Genomic DNA, 19,801 nt, shown 5'->3' with positions numbered 1-19,801 from the left:
TTGTTTTGTTTTCTTTTTTTGTTTTAACCAAAACAACCCCCAAGTACTCAGGAAGGGGTGTGTCAACGCTCCCCAGCACCCCAATGTAAACAGCAATACTTGCAGAGTCCACTAGATGGAGCCAGTGACCCGGTGGAAAGGGCAGAAATGCAACCAACTCTAAGAGTGAAAGCTGGCAGGCAGAGGGTGTGAGGGTGCGTGGGGCTGGAATCTTCACCACCATCCCCAAGTTGGATAAGTGGTCCTCACCCCCATCTTGCATGACTTCTAGTCAATGGTGTAAAAAATCAATTCCAGGGTTTCCAAGCCCTTTTAGTCAGTTGTCACTGTAGCATCTCTGGATTTCAAAGCCTCAAACCAAGTTATTCCCTTGTGAGCCACCAAGCAAAGTGGGCAGCCACAAAGTGAAAAAAGTCACTGCCCCAAAGCCTCAGAGCTCCGGGGAGGGCTACGGGGGTAGGGGTGTCTCCTGTTGTGCCTGTTTCACTGGAGAAGGCACCAGACAGTATCCTTCATCAAGGAATCTAAAAATCAATGGACCCGCATTCTAGCAAGGTGATCAGGAACGGGACAGTGACAGGGAGCAAGGAGGAAGGCAGAGAGGGGAGAAGTAAATGGCAAAAGTGCTTTTCTTTTCAGCCAGTAGCTCTATTCAGCCACAGGTTCTCAACCCTTAGCTAGCATTCCTGGTCCCGGGTTGGGTCCTATAGTTAATCTTCCTGCATCTGCTCATAATGAGGTAATAGCGTAGTCGTCCAGGGGTCCTCTGAGCTGTTTGGTCAGAGACCTGAAGGCAAGGATGGGAACAAGAATTTTCTCCTTGTTTCCCCTGGGTGGCCTTAGCTCAGGTCCCAGAATACTCCCTCCTTCATCAGTAGAAAAACCCTACCCTACATGTTCAAGATGGTGGTCTCTCACTTTCCTTAGGACAACAGGGCAACAATCCAGAATGCTGGCTGTGGGGGGTCCCAAGCCTCACTGGTCCCCTCCACTGTTCACCTGCCCCCACCATCCATTTCCAAACCTGCACTGCCTGGCAGCCACTAAGCTCTGCCGCAGGCCTCTGTTGCCATAGCAACAATCTGGCTTCCCCCAAGTGGGAAGCTGGTTGCCAAGGCCCTTGTTGCCAAAGGCTATAACAGCCACCCTGGTGTGTGAAGAGGGGGCGAGAGGAGGGGCGGAGGGTGACCAAGGAGGCTGCAAGGCAAAGAAGCAGGGGGTTCTCCAGAAATGATAGGGTCCGGGCAGCCCTCCTGCTGGAGTGGGGATTGCTGGGCCCTTCAGGAGGGGAACAAGTATCCCACCACACTTCAGTGACTGCTCCTGGGCGGTATCAGAGAGAAGAAAGGGGACCCCCACAAAACACACCTGGACAAGCCCTCTACCAAGCAGGACCAGGCACTCCAAGTCCCACCCCTCCCCACAATTGAGGAATGGCTTTGATTCTCCCCAACACCAGAAAAATAGCCCCCAGGAGCCCCTATGTTTCCCTCATCCCTGTGTTTCAGGTACACGTGTACAAGCTGGGCACAGACAGAGCTGATCTCTGTGGCCAGAAGCAGGATTCATTATAAGGTTTGCAAGCCTCCTACCTTGTCTCAAAGCACATACTTAATATTCCTTGTAAAATGTTTCTCTTTGGAGCAGAGCTCCTATCAGTCGACAGGAGGAGAGGGGGACACCATTAGAGCTCATTCCGTTCCAGAGTCACCAGAGGAGGGCAGAATGGGGCCTTTAATCTTCAGGGAATGTTACTGAAGCAATTCACTCCACCCCACAGAGAGCAGAGAGACCAGCCTTGCTCTGCCTAGCAGGCATCTGTACCATACAGCCCGCAGGTCACATGCGCAGCCCCTGCCCAGCTGCAGCCCAGAGGAGAGCCTGTTCCCTCCCCCAGGCCCCATCCTGCTCGAGAGGGGCTGGAAGAGAAAGCTGAGAGAGGAAGTGAGGGTGCCCAGGAGGCAGGGGAAACAGATGGCTGGTAGAGGAGGCAGAGATAGGTACCGGGGTGGCAGAGAGAGCAGCAGGTGGTGGGGGGCGGGGAGCCTAGTCTACGAGGTGCCCGGGACCTGAAGGAGGTAACGAGGGCATCAACAACATCCAGGTCCACACTTCCCTAGCCCTGCTCCCCCAGGAGCATCCCAAGCATTCTCTGGCCTGTGACACACAGGCCTGCCTAGCCCCCCCGTCCCCTGGGGCCCCCTCTTCCCCAACCCAGAAGGAAAAGCAGGTGTACCTACCCCAGGTGCCAGCCCCTCGGGTGGGGTGGGAGAGGTGCTGTCCCCGCCGCCCTGACCACGGGCGCTGAGCTGGGGTGACATGGTGGGCGACTCGTCGATGTATGGCATGGTCTCCGAGCCCTCTGGGGGCCCCTTCTGCTCTTCATTCCCTTCTCCGTCGTAGTCGTCTGCCCCGTAGCTGAAGTCTGAGACAAGGAACAAGAAAGGCCACTGAGAGTCCTCCACGAGGGCTGCCAGGGACTGGTAGCGCGGTGGGCGCCGGCGGCGACCCCCGGCTGCCATGTCCCCCACCGCAGCATGCAGGGCCTGGCCCGGGCGGGGGCTGCGTGGGGGGCCCGGGCGTCGGGAGAGGCTGGGGAGCGCCAGCAGGCAACGGGGCTGCAGTTCAGGGGCTGCTGGGAGTCAGGGGGGAGAGGCTCCACCGTTGCCACCCGCTTAATAGCATGTCAGTTGCAGACTCTGAGCTGCCGTTTCCTTTGCCTCCTGCCTAATTCCAAATCTAAAAATTCACAGTGGGAGCAGGAGGCAGGACGCTTCCAACTCTCCTCTCTGAGTCACCATTTTACTTTTTATAGGGAATAAGGAGGTGGGGCGGGCCGAGCGATGTCACTTCCTGAGCCCCTCCTCCTTGGGTACCATTTGTACATTGAGCCGATCCCTGGTGTGGGGGGCAGCACGGGTTTCAGGGTGGAGGGTGCAGGTACCGCACCCGCCTCCAAACAAGGCCCCCTGCACACGATGGAGCCCGAGGCTGGCAGGGTGTGGGTGAGAGGGTGGCTCCAAGGCCTGGCAGGGACAGGGTTTCATGGCAGACTCAAAAGCTGGCACTTCTTTCTGTGATTTCAATGGAGGCTCCCTTCAGAGAAGGGGGGAGAGAAGGCCGCGGGGAAGTCGAGCTGCTGTTAACTGCCTTGGTGCTGCTGGCACCAAGCAGGCTGCACAGCCCACGCACAGGCAGCCCTGCCAAGGGGACAGTGGGCTGGGCCCCCTGGGGGCACAGCACCTCAGAAAGGCCCTCAAGCTCCACCAGTGGGGTCTCTCCTGCAGCAGCACCGGCAACCCTCTCACTGCCCCTCACCCCCTGTCTGGGCCCCGTCCCGTCAACTGCTCAGATACCACATCTTCCAGGATGTCCTCCCTGGCACCTCAGCTCAGAACTACAGCATGTGGCCTCCCAGTGCTTCTGTTGATCCTGCCCACTTGTCCCTGAGCCCCTGGGCCAGGAACTGGCTGTCTCAGTCATCGCTGTGTGCCCAGAACCCACAGGCCCACGTGCAGTAGGACCTCGGCAAGTAATGTGCAGACGGAATGAATGAGCAGAGGAATGCACTGTCCCTCTCAGGTCTCGGGTTTGAGCCAAATTCTCCACGGGGCCCTGGCTCCTCCTCTTCTGTCACAACATACCAGGCCCTGGGCAGCCAGCAGCCTGAGAATGGTGTTAACAGGTCACCAAGGTTTCTGGCCACAGCTATACTCAGTCCAATCTGGCCCTTCGGCAGCCAGGAGCTTCCCCCAGGCTCGCCGCACCTGCTCCCTCTGACTTTCGCTCCAGTCCCTATGCTGACAGCCCATTAAGCTGTCAGAAGATGTAAGCTGTTATTTTTTTTTTTCTCCAGAACAGGCATGTATGTGAAGAACCATGAGATCCAGCCGCCGAAATGTGTGCATGCCAGGCACACGGAAATAGGGCCCACTGACGGGAGGACACAGGGCTTGTGCACGAGGCTGGCAGGGGAGGGAGCCGATTCTGCTATTTCCAGGGGGCAGAAGGAAGGAAAAGAAGCTGCAGAGTCCAATAGGCCCAAGTCTGGCACTGTGAGGGAGCCCGGCTGTTTAGTGAGGTCTCCTCATTTTGGAGAAGCATAAGGAGGGAACGAAACATCACGTTAACCAACCTCTCCTCCAGGAGGTTCCCAGCTGCCCTGCTAGTGCTTGGAGTCAAGGCCAGGGTATGAGCTATGGTGAACCCTGACCTAGCCAACAGTTCAGATGCCAGCAGGCCATGCTGACCCTCCTCAACACTGACCTATATTCCCAGAAGTCACAGGATGAGATCTGGATAAGATCCAATTCATTCTCATCAGAGTGGCAGCCGTGAACCTGTGTCTCCTATTCCTCTCAACCTAGAAACATCTGTGAGGCTCTGGGTACTATCCCCAATTTACAGCCAAGGTCAGGGAGTCTCAGAAAGATTTGCCCAGAGAAGATCTGAGCCCAGGTGTGCCTGTCTGTCTCCAAATGCCATCCTTTTCCCTTTGAGTGTCTAACTTCCAGAGAAGTCTACTTCCACAGCTCTCCTTGTCAGGAGAGTTGACCAAAGAGGGGAGGGACGGGCGCCAGCCACAGCAGTGGGGGAGGCCCAGGGGTACACACAGAGCCCTCTGCAAATGTTCTTAGATACTTTCCCTTTCATTCCACCCTCTGTAAAACCAGTCAGAGACCCAGGAGAACCCTTACCAGGAAAAGGGTACAAAAGACACAAAAAAGAGAGAAACCAATTCTCAGAGAAGGAAGGAGCCCTGGGAACTCAGGAGGATGGAAATCTACCAACCACGGGCTTCAGTTTATAAGAAGCCACAGATAAAAAGGCTCGGCCGCCAGGTCTCAAAAGAGAGAAAGCAGAGGAGGCTGCTAACAGCCAATATCCGTTTCCCTTCCTAGTAGCAGAACTATCATTATATTTGGAGTGGCAGTGTGCCCAGTGGCTAACTAAAAGACTACTTTCCCTAGTGGTGTGAGCCATGTGGTTAAGTTCCAGCCAATGAGATGTTAAGTGGATATGTGTGGAACTTTGAGGAAGGCTGCTAAAAACGACTGGCTTAGCTGGAAGGTATACCACACCCTACTCCACCCCCACCCCCATGGTTCCTCCTTCTATTGCCAGTTTGGCAAGAAGATGGGATGGCTGGAGCTCCAGCAGCCATATTAAACCATGAGGTGATACTGAGGGTAGAAGCCAGCGCTGAAGCTAGCTGAGCAGACAGCTAGGAACCTGGGCTGGTGATGGCACAAGGAGTTGCCATACCACTCCTGGACTGCCTACCTCCAGACTGCTTCTTCTTTCTAAGATTTTATTTATTTAGGGATGCCTGGGTGGCTCAGTGGTCGAGTGTCTGCCTTTGGCTCAGGGCGTGACCCTGCAGTTCCAGGACTGAGTTTCACATCAGGCTTCCTGCAGGGAACCTGCTTCTCCCTCTGCCTGTGTCTCTGCCTCTCTGTGTCTCTCATGAATAAATAAATAAAGTCTTTTAAAAATATGTTTTTTATTTATTTAGGGGCACCTGGGTGGCTCAATTGGTTGAGTGCCTGCCTTTGGCTCAGGTCATGATCCCAGGATCCCAGAATTGAACATTGAACCTCTCTGCTCAGGGAGGGGGGGGGGGCTGCTTCTCCCTTTCCCTGTCTCTCCCCCTGCTTGTGCTCTCTCATGCTCACTCTGCCTCAAATAAATGAATAAATAAAACTCTTTTAAAACAAGATTATTTGAGAGAAAGCACAAGCAGAGGGGAGGGGCAGAGGGGGAGGGAGAAGCAGACTCCCCACTGAGCAGGGAGCCCACCAGAAACTCTATCCTGAGACCCGGGGATCATGACCTGAGCTGAAGGCAGACACTTAACAAACTGAGCCACCCAGGTGCCCCCAGACATCTTTTATATATGAGAGGAAAAAAATGCTCATGTGGTTTAAGCCACTGTTATTTAGCTTTTATGTTATATGTACTCAAACAATATAACTGATGGAGATTTTCCTTGACATTCTGTCAGGTGCTTTTTCTGTTGCCTTCACTGTTCTTCTAAGTGTCCCTGGTGGAATCCTTTTTCTCTGCCCACACCTTAAAAATAGGTATTCTGTATGTATCCTTACAACAGAATACTGCTCACCAATAAAAAGGGACAAACTACTGATACATACAACAACAGCAGTAACTCCTACAGGCATTATGCTAAGTGAAAGAAGCCAGACACAAAGGCGCATATCCTGTATGGCTCCACTTACATGAAGTTCTAGAACAGACAAAATTACTCTATGGTTGAAAATAAAAAGAAAACAGTAGTTACCTCTGGGTTTGCAGAGAGACAGCAGTTGATTGTAAAGAGCACAGGGAACTTTCAGGGTGATAGAAATGTTCTATGTCTCAGGGCACCTGGGTGGCTCAGTGGGTTAAGGGCTCAACTCTTGATTTCGGTTCAGGTCATGATTTCAGGGTCCTGGGACCAAGCCCTGCATCGGGATCTGTGCTCATTGGGAAGTCGGCTTGAGGACTCTCTCCCTCTGTCTCTCCCCCTGCTTGCACATGCATGCTCTCTCTCAAATAAATAAATAAATAAATAAATATTAAAAAATATTCTGTATGCTGGCAGGAATTTGGGGTACACAGGTTGATGCATTCGTCAACTTCGTGAAATACACTTAAGATCTGTGCATTTCACTAAACACTGAACTCTAGTTAATGATATTCATGCTTAAGTGTTGAAGTGTACTGCTGTTTGCAACTTGCTCTGAAACATGTAACAAGATGGATTGATGATACTCAAAGGAATGGAGATATGGATGATAAAGCAAGCACAGAAAACATCTAAAAAGTACAGATAATTATAGATTCTAGATGGTGGGTACATGGGTATTCACTGTACAATTCTTTTTTTTAAATTTTAAGTAGACTCCATGCCCAAAGTGGGGCTTGAATTTATAACCCTGAGATTAAGGATTACATGTTCTACTGACTGAACCAGCCAGGTGCTCCTCACTGTATAATTCTTCAAACTTTTCTATTTGAAAATAAAATGATGGGGGGAAATAGTGCTTTCCAAGCTTCCGTCACCCCTGCTTTGCTGCCCCTCCCAAATTTTATTTACACACCAGAGAGAAGTCTGGGGTATAGACTCATCTCTCTATTTCCTGGACATCTCCATCCTCAGGAACCTCAAGTCCACCCCTTTCCTGAAGTTAATATGTTAGATTGCTCAAGTTGGAAACCTAGAAGTCATTCTAGATCCCTCCTTCTTCCTGCTCCTCATCTTCTATATCCTGAAATATCCCCATTCCCCAACCTCTTCCCCACTCTCATCAGCTCTTACGAGGACAATTACAACACTGTCTTCCCATGAGCCAGACTGCAAATCTGACTGTTTCTCCCCTATTCGAAATTCAACAGTTCCACATTCATTTCAAGGGTAAAACCCGAATGCCCCAGCTCGAAGCCCTTCATGGTCAGCACCTGAATCTACCTTTACAGGTCATACTCTGCTGCCAAGTAATATCAGACATCTCCCAGGTCCCTGCAGTGGGTGCTACAGTAGAAATATATATAAACGCACAAATCTTTTTTTAAGATTTTATTTATTTATTCAGAGAGAGAGAGAGAGAGAGGCAGAGGCACAGGCAGAGGGAGAAGCAGGCTCCATACAGGGAGCCTGATGTGGGACTCGATCCCGGGTCTCCGGGATCATGCCTGGACTGAAGGCGGCGCTAAACCGCTGAGCCACACGGGCTGCCCTAACCACTCAAATCTTAACCTCAGTTCCTATGAATGTGACCTTATTTGAAAAGAGGGGATTTGCAGGGTCACCTGGGTGGCTTAGTGGTTGAGAGTCTGCCTTTGGGTGAGGTCATGATCCTGGGGTCCTGGGATCAAGTCCTGCATCAGGCTCCCTGCAAGGAGTCTGCTTCTCCCTCTGCCTATGTCTTTGCCTCTCTCTGTCTCTTATGAATAAATAAATAAAAACTCTTTAACAAAAAGAAAAGAGGGTATTTGCAGATGTCATTAAGTTAAAGATCTCAAGATGAGGGGCGCCTGGGTGGCTCAGCGAGTGAGCGTCTGCCTTCGGCTCAGGTCGTGGTCCCAGGGCCCGGGGACCAAGCCCCACATCGGGCTCCCTGTGGGGAGCCTGCTTCTCCCTCCACCTGTGTCTCTGCCTCTCTCTATGTCTCTCATGAATAAAAAAAATATATATCTCAAGATGAGATATTCCTAGATTAATTGAGCGGATCCTAAATCTGATGATAGGTCCTTACGGGAAACAGAAGGGGAGAGGACACAGATGTAAAGAAGGCCATGTGAAGACGGAGACAGAGATTGGAGTTAGGCTGCCAAAAGCCAAGGAATGCCTGGAGTCACCAGAGGTTGGAAGAAGCAAGAAAGAATTCTCCCCCCACCAATCTCAGCAAGGAGCACTGCCTTGCCAATACTTTTATTTTGGAGTCTGGTTTCCAGGCTGTGAGAAAATAAATTTCTGTTGTTTTAAGCCACCAAATTTGTGGTAACAATTTTTATAGCACCTCTGTGAAATTAATACAGTCCCCAGACATGCAACACTGTTTTCCCCCTCTGGACCTTTGCATATGCTATTCCTAGACCTAGAACACTACCCTCAGCCCTTTCCACCCTGTGAAATCCTATTTAGCCTTCAAATTTGGCTCAGCTGCACCTTGCTCCCATAAACTTCCTCGTCTCCTGAATATATAAAGCACTTGCACAAACTTCTGCAAAATGTTCTAAATGTTAGAAAAATGAAGAGACAATTAAATGGAGACTACAAATGCTCAGTGTATATGTACATTTAAAATGTAATAAAAGGGCAGCCCGGGTGGCTCAGCAGTTTAGCGCCGCCTTTGGCCCAGGGCCTGATCCTAGAGACCCAGGGCCTGATCCTGGAGACCCAGGATCGAGTCCCATGTCGGGCTCCCTGTGGGGAGCCTGCTTCTCCCTCTGCCTGTGTCTCTGCCTCTCTCACTCTCCTTCTCTGTATCTCTCATAAATAAATAAAATCTTTTAAAAAATGTAATAAAAGAAAATGCAAACATATATGTATACACACATATATATATTTACATATATATATTTGCAATTTTCTATCAAATCATCAAGGTTTAAAAAAATACCCAAAGTTGTCAGGGAATAGGCACCCTCAGAAACTCTTGGAGGGTACAGGGGCTCCTGGCTGGCCCAGTCAGTAGAGTGTGTGACTCTTTTGGGTTTTTTTTTTTTTTTTTAAGATTTTATTTATTCATGAGAGACACACAGAGAGAAAGACGCAGAGACACAGAGGGAGAGGCAGGCCCCATGCAGGGAGACCGACATGGGACTCGATCCCGGGTCTCCAGGATCATGCCCTGGGCCAAAGGTGGCGCTAAAACGCAGAGCCACCCGGAATGCCCATAGAGTGTGTGACTCTTGATCTCTGGGTCATGAGTTCAAGCCCATGTTGGGTGTAGAGATTACTTAAAATAAAATCCTTTAAAAGAAAAAAAGAACATACTTGGAGAGTATGTACAACTGGCACAACTCGTCTGAAGTCAGTTTGGTAACTCACTTGGAAAGCTTTAATAGTTGGCACAGCTTTTAACCCAGCATAACCCAAGATTACGAAATTAATTATGTGTATCTACAAATAAGGTTATGTTATTAATCATAGGGCTGTTTGTGATTGTGAAATATTAAAAACAAACTGAATGATTATAGGGAATTGGTTGAGTATAGTATTTCTCCAAGATGGACTACTATGCAGCCATTAAAATTATATGGATGGTGTATATCATCTTATTAAGAGAAAAGGGAAATAATGTGTACAGTAGGATACTATGTTTAAAAAAAATAAAAGTGTATGTGCATAGAATAAATGCAAGGCAACAGCACATTGCATTATAAAGCATTCAGATTCTAAGAATTTGGAAGTACATGATCTCTATGCCCTAAGACACAAGCACGTACCGCTTATCTCCTGCCCAATATCCACCTTCTCTTCATCCCTGCTTATCTCACCCTGGTTTTATATGAGGTGGCAAAGGACCCAGCCCCAGGCAAGATGCTCGCTTTCTTTGACTCACTTACAACTAGGAGTGGCCATTTGATATCACTCTGGTCAATGAGACACAAGCAAAGTCTTGATGGGGCCTCTGGTAAGGCCTTTGCCTTGATAATTAAAAAGGGACTTCTTGCTTTGAACTCTAGTGTGATGACTGGAGCTATAGTGGCCATATTGCTGCCTGAGGAAATGATCAAGAAAGAACATAGACATTCCCTCGAAGCTGTTGAGCCACCGAACCACACCAGAAGTAGCCCATCTCATTTTTCACTTAAGTGAAAAATATAAGCCCCTAAATATTAGATTTTCTGTCACTTAAAATAAATATATTCCTAAGTGATACCCTTATAGCCCAGCAAAGGAAAACTGTTCAGTGGGCAATAAAACATTCTGGGTGCCATGACAGAAGTACCTTGCAGGTGAGGCAGAGAGGAGGGAGGAGGCAACTGTGTGGGTAAGGGGATGGCTGGAAGAGCTCAGGTGGTACTCAGCAGGAGATGGTTTGTTACTGTGGCTAAGAGCAAGACCCTGGGGTCACACAGCTTAGGTTCCAGTCCAGGATCTGTCAGTTTCTAACCTGTCTGTGCTCAGAAGAGTGCCTGACACAGGGTAGCCACCTATGAATGAATACAGGTTAACCTAGTGAATGTGAAAGAGGATGATGAAGGAGCCTAGTGCCCAGGGCTGCTCTGAGCATTAACTGGAATAATGCACAGAGTATTTAGCACATAGTAAGTACCCAATAAATCTTAGTGGCTGTTATTAATATTATTAATTGAATCTTGAAGGATGTGTGGGTGCTTGCCAGGCAGATGGGGATGGGAGCAGAGTTCCAGGCAATGAGAAGAGGCTTGGCAAAGGCACAAAATGCAAACAGCAGGGCCCCTCAAGGGGACTATAAATAGCCCAGCATGGCTAGAACACTGCGTGAACAGGAGGGTGAGGTAGCAGAGAGCACTGGAGAAGCAGGCACAGGCTGGCACACTGGGGGCCTCATGAACCAAGCTGAGAGCTAGGCAGGACCCAGTGGGGACTGCTGATCTGGAACATTAACCCTGTGGGGTCTTGCCGGCCACATCACTGCCAAATATCACTAACTTTAGGTCATTCTGCCCGATGCACATATTCCTCTCAAGTTACAATCCAGGCAGAGGATCCTGTGACCTCCAGATCTAGAAGTCATCCAGGTTGACCACACATGAACACAGGGTTACCTATTCTAAACCTGTAACGGAGCCTGTGCCAGATGGCAGGACATAAGCCAACCAGTGACAGACCACAGAGACCTTGGATATGCTCTTTTGGGGCAAGGTGGAGAGTTGGCCTGTTGAGGGGTAAGGTTCAAACCCAAATGACCAGACGTCATTTTCACCATCCTCAGCTCTGGTAGGTGCAAGGGGAGGGAAGGGGTAACCCAACAGCTGGAGGCACACAGGTGTCAAGCTGTTTACAACCTTCCCCTGAGGCTGTCTAGTACCAATGATGTTAGACACAGCCAAGAATATATCCTGGTACATCCAACCTCCAAAACAGATGCCGAGGGCAGTTTGAGGGAATCTTTCCCACTTCTTCTCAGCAACTCTAAGAACCATGTAGGTGCAGGATAAAGTTACGTTCTAGGTATGGAATAGTCCTGCCCTCCCAGCAGGTGTGCTATGAAGGCTCATGTTAGGTGATAGGCTTATTTTCTGCCCCAGAACTGCCATAGGACTGGGGAAGGGCAACCTTGGGAAGCCCAGTCCTGACCATCATTCCCACCAAAGCAGCATTAAAGGTCTTCAGAGAACGTCCAAAGTCTCTGTGTGTCACACGCTACATCAGGTAGTAACAAAGCAAAGGGGCAGAGGTGGCATTCTTGCCCTCTGGGATCTCCCACTGTGGTCCTATGCACACTCACTGTCATTTGTGGCTGTGCTGGGCACTGGTTGTGCATAGCCTGATCTTCCAAGCAACCCAGTGATGTACAAATCTTACAAACATGTTCAGCAAAAGAAACCAGACACAAAAGAGTGCATACACAGGTCCATTTATATGACATTCAAGAACAGGCAAAACAAATGGATGGTGATAGAAATTCTCATTAGTGGCTCCCAGGGTGGGCATAGGAGGCAGTGGGTGTTGACTGGGAAGGGGCAAGAGGGAACTTTCTGAGGTGCTGGAAATACTCTATATCTCGATCTGAGTGGTCGTTACACAAGTAGACATATGTAAAATTTAAAACCAAGCAAGTAGTACTGTCATGAGTCTCATTTACAAAAAAAGGAAGTGGGGGCATTGGGAGCCAAGTCACTTGCCCAAGGTTTAGACTGGCAAGTGGAAGATTGAGTTGAACACAGCTAGTCTGACTCCTGGACTGGTGCTTTAACCATTATAATGTGGAAGACCAGAATGAATAAAGAAAAATCATGTGGGCGGGTTGCTGTCAGGGCCCAGAAGTGGAAGAAACAACAGGTGTTAAACTCTGGTAAAGGAAGAGATCCATTTGGAGGAGTGTCTGAGCATCCCTTGATGGGAAGTGAGACAGGAAGGGAAGGAAGAAGCTATTTCCAGTGAGGTGAACAGAGCTGTGAAGAACAGGGTTATAACTGTGCCCTTTTGTTTGGGCATTGCAGAACAGACGGGTGTAGCTGGAGCTGGGGTCTCAGTGCCCTCTTGCATGGATAGAGTCCTTCCGACCTGCCATTCCTGTCACCAGGTCCCAGACAATGATTCTGCTCCCTATCCAGACCTCCCCTGGTTGCCAGGTACTGGGCTGAAGCCTGTACCCTGTTGTGTACATGTGGCTCCCCAATGTCAGCCCCTTCCTGGGATAGGCACAGAACGGCTCATTTCCCACCAAATCCCCTAACTCCCCTCAATTCCTCCTCCAACTAAGCCAGGTCTTCCCCATATTCTCAGGAGGCCAGGACACTGGGGTCAGTTTTGAGGCTGACAACCCCTACAGTGAGCCTCATCTCCGCACAGCTGAGGGGCACACAGGACTATGAAACTTGGCCTCCCCACAGTGTGGTGGAAACAAAGACCCCAAAGCTGACCCACAATCTAGGGTCTTCTTGTCCATGCCGGAGCTAGGCTGCCACAGAACTGGAAGAACTGTGTTTTGTTACTCACCCTTGAGACAGGGATAATGATGCTCATGTTACAAGTGGGCTGTGAGCTGCCATTAAATAACATAATTAAGTTAAAGGACTTGGACAGTGTCTGGGCAGAAGAGTCGTCAGGAGAGGTCAGTTGAAGGAACAGCAAAGCAGGCTGGACACCTTCTGGGCCCCATGACCTCAGCAGATCCAGGAGATACCACTAGGAGCCCTCAGGGGTAGCATAGCACTAAGGTGAGGTGTCCCTGGGCCATCACATTTCCAGCGACCTCCTTCTCCATAGCCCCTGCTCTACAACTGACAGGAAAGGGGCTGGGCAGCTGGGATGGCACAGTGGCCCAGGGCATGGGCTTTGAGTCAGATGCAGGTTATAATTCCAGTATTAACACTTCCAGAGCCTCAGTTTCCTCATCTATGAATGAGGTAAAACACATAATGTCTAAGCCTCATGAGTTTTCTGTGGGGTCCCAATGAGAAAATATATTAGTATGAGGCATGTGGCCCAGGGCAAATGCTAAATAAACAGTAATCGTCATTACTAACTTGGTCCTCTTCCTGTGGGGCAAGTGCCCTCAGGGATCTCCTAGTCCTTGAAAAACAAAAAACAGAACCAGGGCTTTGGAAACTGACCACAGGGCAAGGCTCTTGGAGGCCTTCCTCCATCAGCTGGCCCAACTGTTCCTCCATCAGCCTATATTCAAGAGGTTCAGCTTTGAGCAAGGCATCACAGGCCATCAGAATAGTTCAAATCTTCAACTTCACTGCACACTGGAATCCCCCAGAAAGTTTGGAAACTACTTTGGAAATTATCTGGCTCCCACTCCAGAGATCCACATTGAATTAGGGATGGGAGCTGGGCATTGGAGCTGTTATAAACTCCCCAGGTGATTCCAATGTATTGTAAGGCTGAGAACCACCAGACGAACATAAGGACCCCAAGTCAAATGAAACTGAAGCCTGAAACCGTACTGGGAAGCCATCGGCTATGTGGAATGAGAAGCCCAGGAAAGATTACTTGCAAGAGGTGGGTTGGAATTAAGTCCTGAAGGAGGGCTCCCTGGGAAGAGGCAGAGGAGGCGATCATAGAAGGCTTTACTCAGATTGTGCACAGGGTGCAGGCTGGGGCGGGGAGATACAGCCCCTACCCCAGTCACACAGAGCCTGCAGCAGCCACCTGGACCACAGGGTAGTCTCCTCCTCACCTGGAGGCCTTCACATAGGCCCAGAGCAGGGGTGCTAACCCAGCGAAGGGGCAGCCGGAAGACAAGGAATTAGCGATGCAGCAGCTGGTTCCTGCAAGTGCCTTGGGAGAGCTGCAGTTGGAGCAGTGGGTTCTGGCTCGGCCTCACTGCTGGGAACAGACTCAATGCCCCCCCCACCCCAGTATGGGGGTACAGCTTGGCCTCTCTGGTTGCCATGGAGATTCGATCAGATGCTCTCCCTCCAGGCTCCCTTGGGGAGGAAGGCAGAGACGGGGACCTGCCCGGAGAAGCCAGGGCCCCAAAGCCTGAGACAAAGGAATCTTAAGTCTCGGGGTTCAATGACAAGGGCAGAAGCAGCAGGCAAGGGGGAAGGGGCCTGCCAACAGCCCTGGGCAGAGAAGAGTGGCTTTAGCAGTGTCCAGGCTCAGAGAGATGGAAGATAAACACTATTATCTGCACCACGTTTTACAGTGTGCAGAGCAACCCCGCAGCCCAGTTCTCACAATATTCAGATGTTGTCAGAGTGGATATTACTCCTCCATTTTACACAGGGGGAAACTGAGGCTCAAAGAGGTTCTGGTCCTTGTCCAGGGCCACCTGGCTAATAAACAACTGACCCACAAATTAGAGTCTACTCTTTGGACCAAGTCCAAAAGACTGGCATAGTCTGACTGGCATAGTCTCCAAAGAACCTAGAATTTCTAATTGCTCTAGGAAAAAAGCAGTTCTATACCTTCTGAACATACAGGAATACTGGTCCAGAATGGTTAGATGACGTTGGCATAATGGAGGAAATCTTTCTGTGTCAATGAACAATAGTCATTCAACATCTCCTGCATTATTATGTGCAGGACCCAGGGAAAGGAACAGACCCCGAGCAGGACTGAACAACCCCACTGCTACTATCAGTAGCCCATCAGCCAATCAGTGGCTTACAATGAGTCAAGCCTGGAGCCAGAAGTCAGACAAACCTGGGTTCTCCCAGCTCTTCTGTACTTCTAGCAAATTGCTCATTCTTTGGGTGCCTCTACTTTCTCATTGTGAAATGGGATACCACAGATGCCCCGCCCATCCCATGGGGCTGCTCTGAAGAGCACTGTAAGATGCCAAATAAGCAAAGTATTTTACGAACAGTATAGCATTCAATCAATCAGACAAAAACCATTCTTTACAAAGAAAGTTGAATTCGCACTCATTTGGCCTTTGGCGGATTCTGGCTTCCCCCACTAGGTGGCAGGAGTCTGGAGAGCAAGGACGGCCTCTTCCGGCGCTCACCTAGCAGATGCTAGGTCTCTGCCAACTAATTGATTTCGATAAAACTCCTGTGAATCTCCTCCCATAACAACCAATTCAATTATTTAGGGTCTGGGGCCAGGAGGTCACTCTGACAAATCCTACAGGAGCTCTAACTCTTGTTAGAGTTAACAGCTTTAATTTGTCTCCAGCTTCCCCTCTGAACTGCCATGGATTAATGACAAGTAATGATCCTGGACTGATTTGATTTAAGGCTCTGCTCTTCTTCCTCTCTGCCCACATGCTGGTGGGAAATGCTACTTGGCCCCAAAGAGGCAGAAGGGGGAATGGATAGGAGGTAGTGAAGAGGAAGCATTATGACAATGACTTTCAAATCCAATCCCACTTAGCACCCGCCTGGGATGGCCTCCTCAGAGACCCCTCTCCTATATATGGTTTCATGAGTCCCTAGGGTATTTATAAAAATTAAATGACCCTCAATCTAGTGCTGAGAAGTAAGAAGGGACAGTTCAGAAAACAGTAAGTAATGTAAGGTCCAGAGGGATCAGTAAAACCCCTAGAGCAGCCTTGTGCTTTGGTGGCATCCAGGACCAGAATCTATGACTCCTGCCCTCCATACTGGGGGTTCCCTTCAATCTCAGGGCCAAGTAGCCCCAGGCTCCCACCTTTCTCTGTAGAAGTCAGCCAAGACATTTCCAGCTTGCACATGCTTAGACACCCTCACACATACATCCACAAAAACACCCCACATCTCTGTCCATTGCTTCCAGGAGGCCAACTTCCTGGCATTCAGCTCAAGCTGCTGGCTCTCCACAGAGCTTCCCTAGACCTTAAAAATCACTCTATTATTGAACAGGGCTATATAAGGGTACCTCCAAATTCATGTCCTTCTCTGCCCCCTCAGCTCCAGAGTGTCAGTGGTTTTGTCTGACAAATTCTCTTTTGTCATCCACTGAGAGGAGATGAGAGGATCCCCCCAAGTCAATGGCCTCTTCCTGAACCACCAGATTACCTATCCTCAGGAGTGGTACAAAGCCAGGTGAGGGCTGAGCGGGGAAAGGGCAATGTGGTTTGCCCAGCCAGCTGGTTTCTGCTCTTTGCCCACATGCACACATACATGCACACAGAGAGGCACACACATGCATACAGGTGCACACAGATACAGACACATAACCACACCAAGGCCCTGATGCCTTCTGACTCTCTCTGCTCTGGTCAGCCTTCATGCACAATTCTCCATTCTTCTTCCCCAGCTGCAGTGACCTTGGAGGCTATGGGTTCAGAAGGTACAGCCTCCATCTAACTGGGTCCCTAAGTGACCACGTGGAGCAGAGGCCCCTACCTACCGACAAGGAGGTGTGAGCAAGCAGTAAACCTTGCTTGCGTTAAGTCATAGAGATTCCAGGACTGAGCTGGTTCTACAGCATAACCAGCTTACCCTAAAACATCTCCAAGTACTCCATGTAAGGTCAGCTGGCCAGCCTCAGTCTCAAAGAAGTTCCACATGCACTTTGCAATGCCCACTAGTCCCTTTCTCCTGACACCACCCATGCCAGGCTTGTGGTGAGCTACAGCCACCTTCCTCCTATTTTGGAGAGAACCAGCACTCTCTTCTGAGGGCAGAGGAGAAGGAAGTCTGGAATGTCCTCAGGCAAGTAGATTGATGCCAGGAGCATCAACAGGCTTAGTGTTTGGTAGAAGCCGACACCAGAAGGTCAAGCCTTCCCACCAATTTGGTGACCCACCCACTTTCCTAAGACCAAGTCAGCAAGCCCATCCCTGACCAAGCCCCAAGGATGGCCTATCACTGGTGTGAGAACTAAGTCCAAAAGTAGACAGAAAAACACCCGTATTCATTGTGGCATTATTCACAGCAGTGAAACACTGAAGAAACCCACACCTCTAATGATGAATAAATGGATAAATAAAATGTAAACATGGTGATATACATACAATGGAATATTATCCAGTCTTAAAAAGGAAAAAAATTCTGACCTGCTACAATGTGGATGAATCTTGAGGACATCATGCTAAGTGAAATGAGCCAGTCACAAAAAGACAAATACTCTATGATTCCATTTATATGAGGTACTTCGAGTAGTCAAATTCACAGAGACAGGAAGTGGAATGATGGTTGCCAGGAGCTCAGTTGGGCAGAGGAGGAGTTAGTGTTTAATGGGTACAGAGTTTCAGTTTCACAAGATGACAAGAGTTCTGGTGACAGACAGTAAGGAAGGTTGCACAGCAAGGTGAATGTACTTCATGCCACTGAACTGCATACTTAAAAATGATTACGATGGTAAATTTTCTTTCATGTATTTTATCACAATTTAAAAATAGAATAAAATATTTTTAAAAAGCAGACAAGGGGGCAGCCCCGGTGGCTCAGCGGTTTAGTGCCGCCTTCAGCCCAGGGCGTGATCCTGGAGACCTGGGATCGAGTCCCACGTTGGGTTCCATGCATGGAGCCTGCTTCTCCCTCTGCCTGTGTCTCTGCCTCTCTCTGTGTGTGTCTCTCATGAATAAATTAAAAAAAAAAAAAAAAGCAGACAAGAAGGAACAGAAGGAGCAGAACCAAAGACAGAAACTCTTTCATGGGGGTTAGCAGGAGGCAGGGAACTAAACCAGGCCTGGAGTCCACCTGATTTCCAAAGAGGGCTTTGGAGTCACTTTCTGCGTTACACAGGTAGGTTCCACCTCCACAGTTCATTTCTGTTTTGCTGCCAACTACCTGGCACAAGACAAGCCCAGCTCTGCTCTAGGCAGGGGCTGTCAGGTATCTGCTGGCCCCAATTCCAATACTCTCTCTCCCATCAAATAGCACCTGAGCACCCATTACAGTGTTCAACCGCCCTATACCCAACCGATGCCATGGCAATGTCTTGGAGAGCATACAGAACCATCCCAGGGGTCACAGCTGGAAATGTAACTTCTCCCAGGTCACCACTTCCCCTGGTTCTGCCCCTACCCCTCTGCCACCTCCCAGGTCCTCCACTCAGATCCACAGCTCCATCCTCCCACCTGGCTGCCAGAGATGCCAGCCTTACCTCCTGCAGGAATAAAACCTCCTCCAAGAACTAGTTCAGGACCAGACATGACCCAGGGGCTGATGTGGGAGAAGGGAGGGAAAGAGGTTGCAACCTGGCTCTCATACAAGTGTGGCTGCAGACCACAGGCCAGAGAAGACAAGCCAAGAGACACAGGTACCAGAGCCCACAGGGCCGGCAGGACCTGTTATTTACACACTGGATTATCTGAGTGCGGGCAGACTGGTGGGATGAGGCCGGAGGAGCAATGGCCAAAGTCAATTAATTACCCCTGCTCCCAGGAGACCTCCTGGAAATGTCCCTTCCACATCTGGGCATGTGAGCATGAGAGGAGAGAAGGGGCACAATACCCACAAAAACCAGGGCTTGGCTGCTGTCGGAGGCTGTATCTCATACATAGGACCTGCAGGCAGGCAAGTGGGTACATCCCAGTCTCCCAGGAAAATGAGAGCAAGACTCTGAATTGAGGGCAAGAGAAGGGTTATAGGGCCTGGAGACTTCCTCGAGGAGCCATGAAAGGGCACAGGAGTGGGTAGTGCTTTGATAGCACTGACTCTGGAGCTAGGCTATCTAAATTCAAATCCCAGTTTTAGCTGTGTGACCTTAGGCAATTTACTTAACCTCTCTGTGCTTGAGTTTCCTCCTTTATAAAAAGAAGACAATAGGGATCCCTGGGTGGTGCAGCGGTTTGGCGCCTGCCTTTGGCCCAGGGCACGATCCTGAAGACCCGGGATCGAATCCCACCTCGGGCTCCCGGTGCATGGAGCCTGCTTCTCCCTCTGCCTGTGTCTCTGCCTCTCTCTCTCTCTCTGTGTGACTATCATAAATAAATAAAAATTAAAAAAAAAAAGAAGACAATAATAATAACACTATTTTATAGAGCTCTGTGACAGTCAAATGAGTTAGTTAGCTCAAGTAAAGGACTAAGAACAGGGCCTCGCATGTAGTAAATAATGTTGGGGACTGTTATTGTTGATATTATTATTATTATTATTATTATTATTATTATTATTATTATTATTTATCCTCTAAATCCTGGCCCTTGGAAAGACATTGAGAGAAATCCTAGTTTGTCTGGTGTCTCAGGGGCTGAAAGAAGCTGCACAATGGTGGGCCTTGGGTGGCTCAGTCAATTAAGTATCTGCCTTTGGCTCA

General features: G+C 49.4%; 1 protein-coding gene across 3 annotated transcripts in view; it reads right to left on the bottom strand.

The window, feature by feature from the left end:
- The window catches only part of ABR (ABR activator of RhoGEF and GTPase), a 186,263-nt gene that overhangs the window by 93,734 nt on the left and 72,728 nt on the right, over nucleotides 1-19,801 (bottom strand). For all 3 annotated transcript variants that reach the window (XM_038548426.1, XM_038548422.1, XM_038548420.1), the window contains one exon: nucleotides 2,241-2,425. In XM_038548426.1, the coding sequence (XP_038404354.1) occupies nucleotides 2,241-2,425 (185 nt within the window). The remainder of the gene's footprint in view (nucleotides 1-2,240; nucleotides 2,426-19,801) is intronic.

The sequence above is a fragment of the Canis lupus genome, chromosome 9 (assembly GCF_011100685.1).
Source record: "Canis lupus familiaris isolate Mischka breed German Shepherd chromosome 9, alternate assembly UU_Cfam_GSD_1.0, whole genome shotgun sequence".
NCBI lineage: Eukaryota > Metazoa > Chordata > Mammalia > Carnivora > Canidae > Canis > Canis lupus.
The sequence above is the reverse complement of the archived record's forward strand: the minus strand, read 5'-3'. Positions and strand labels throughout refer to the sequence as shown.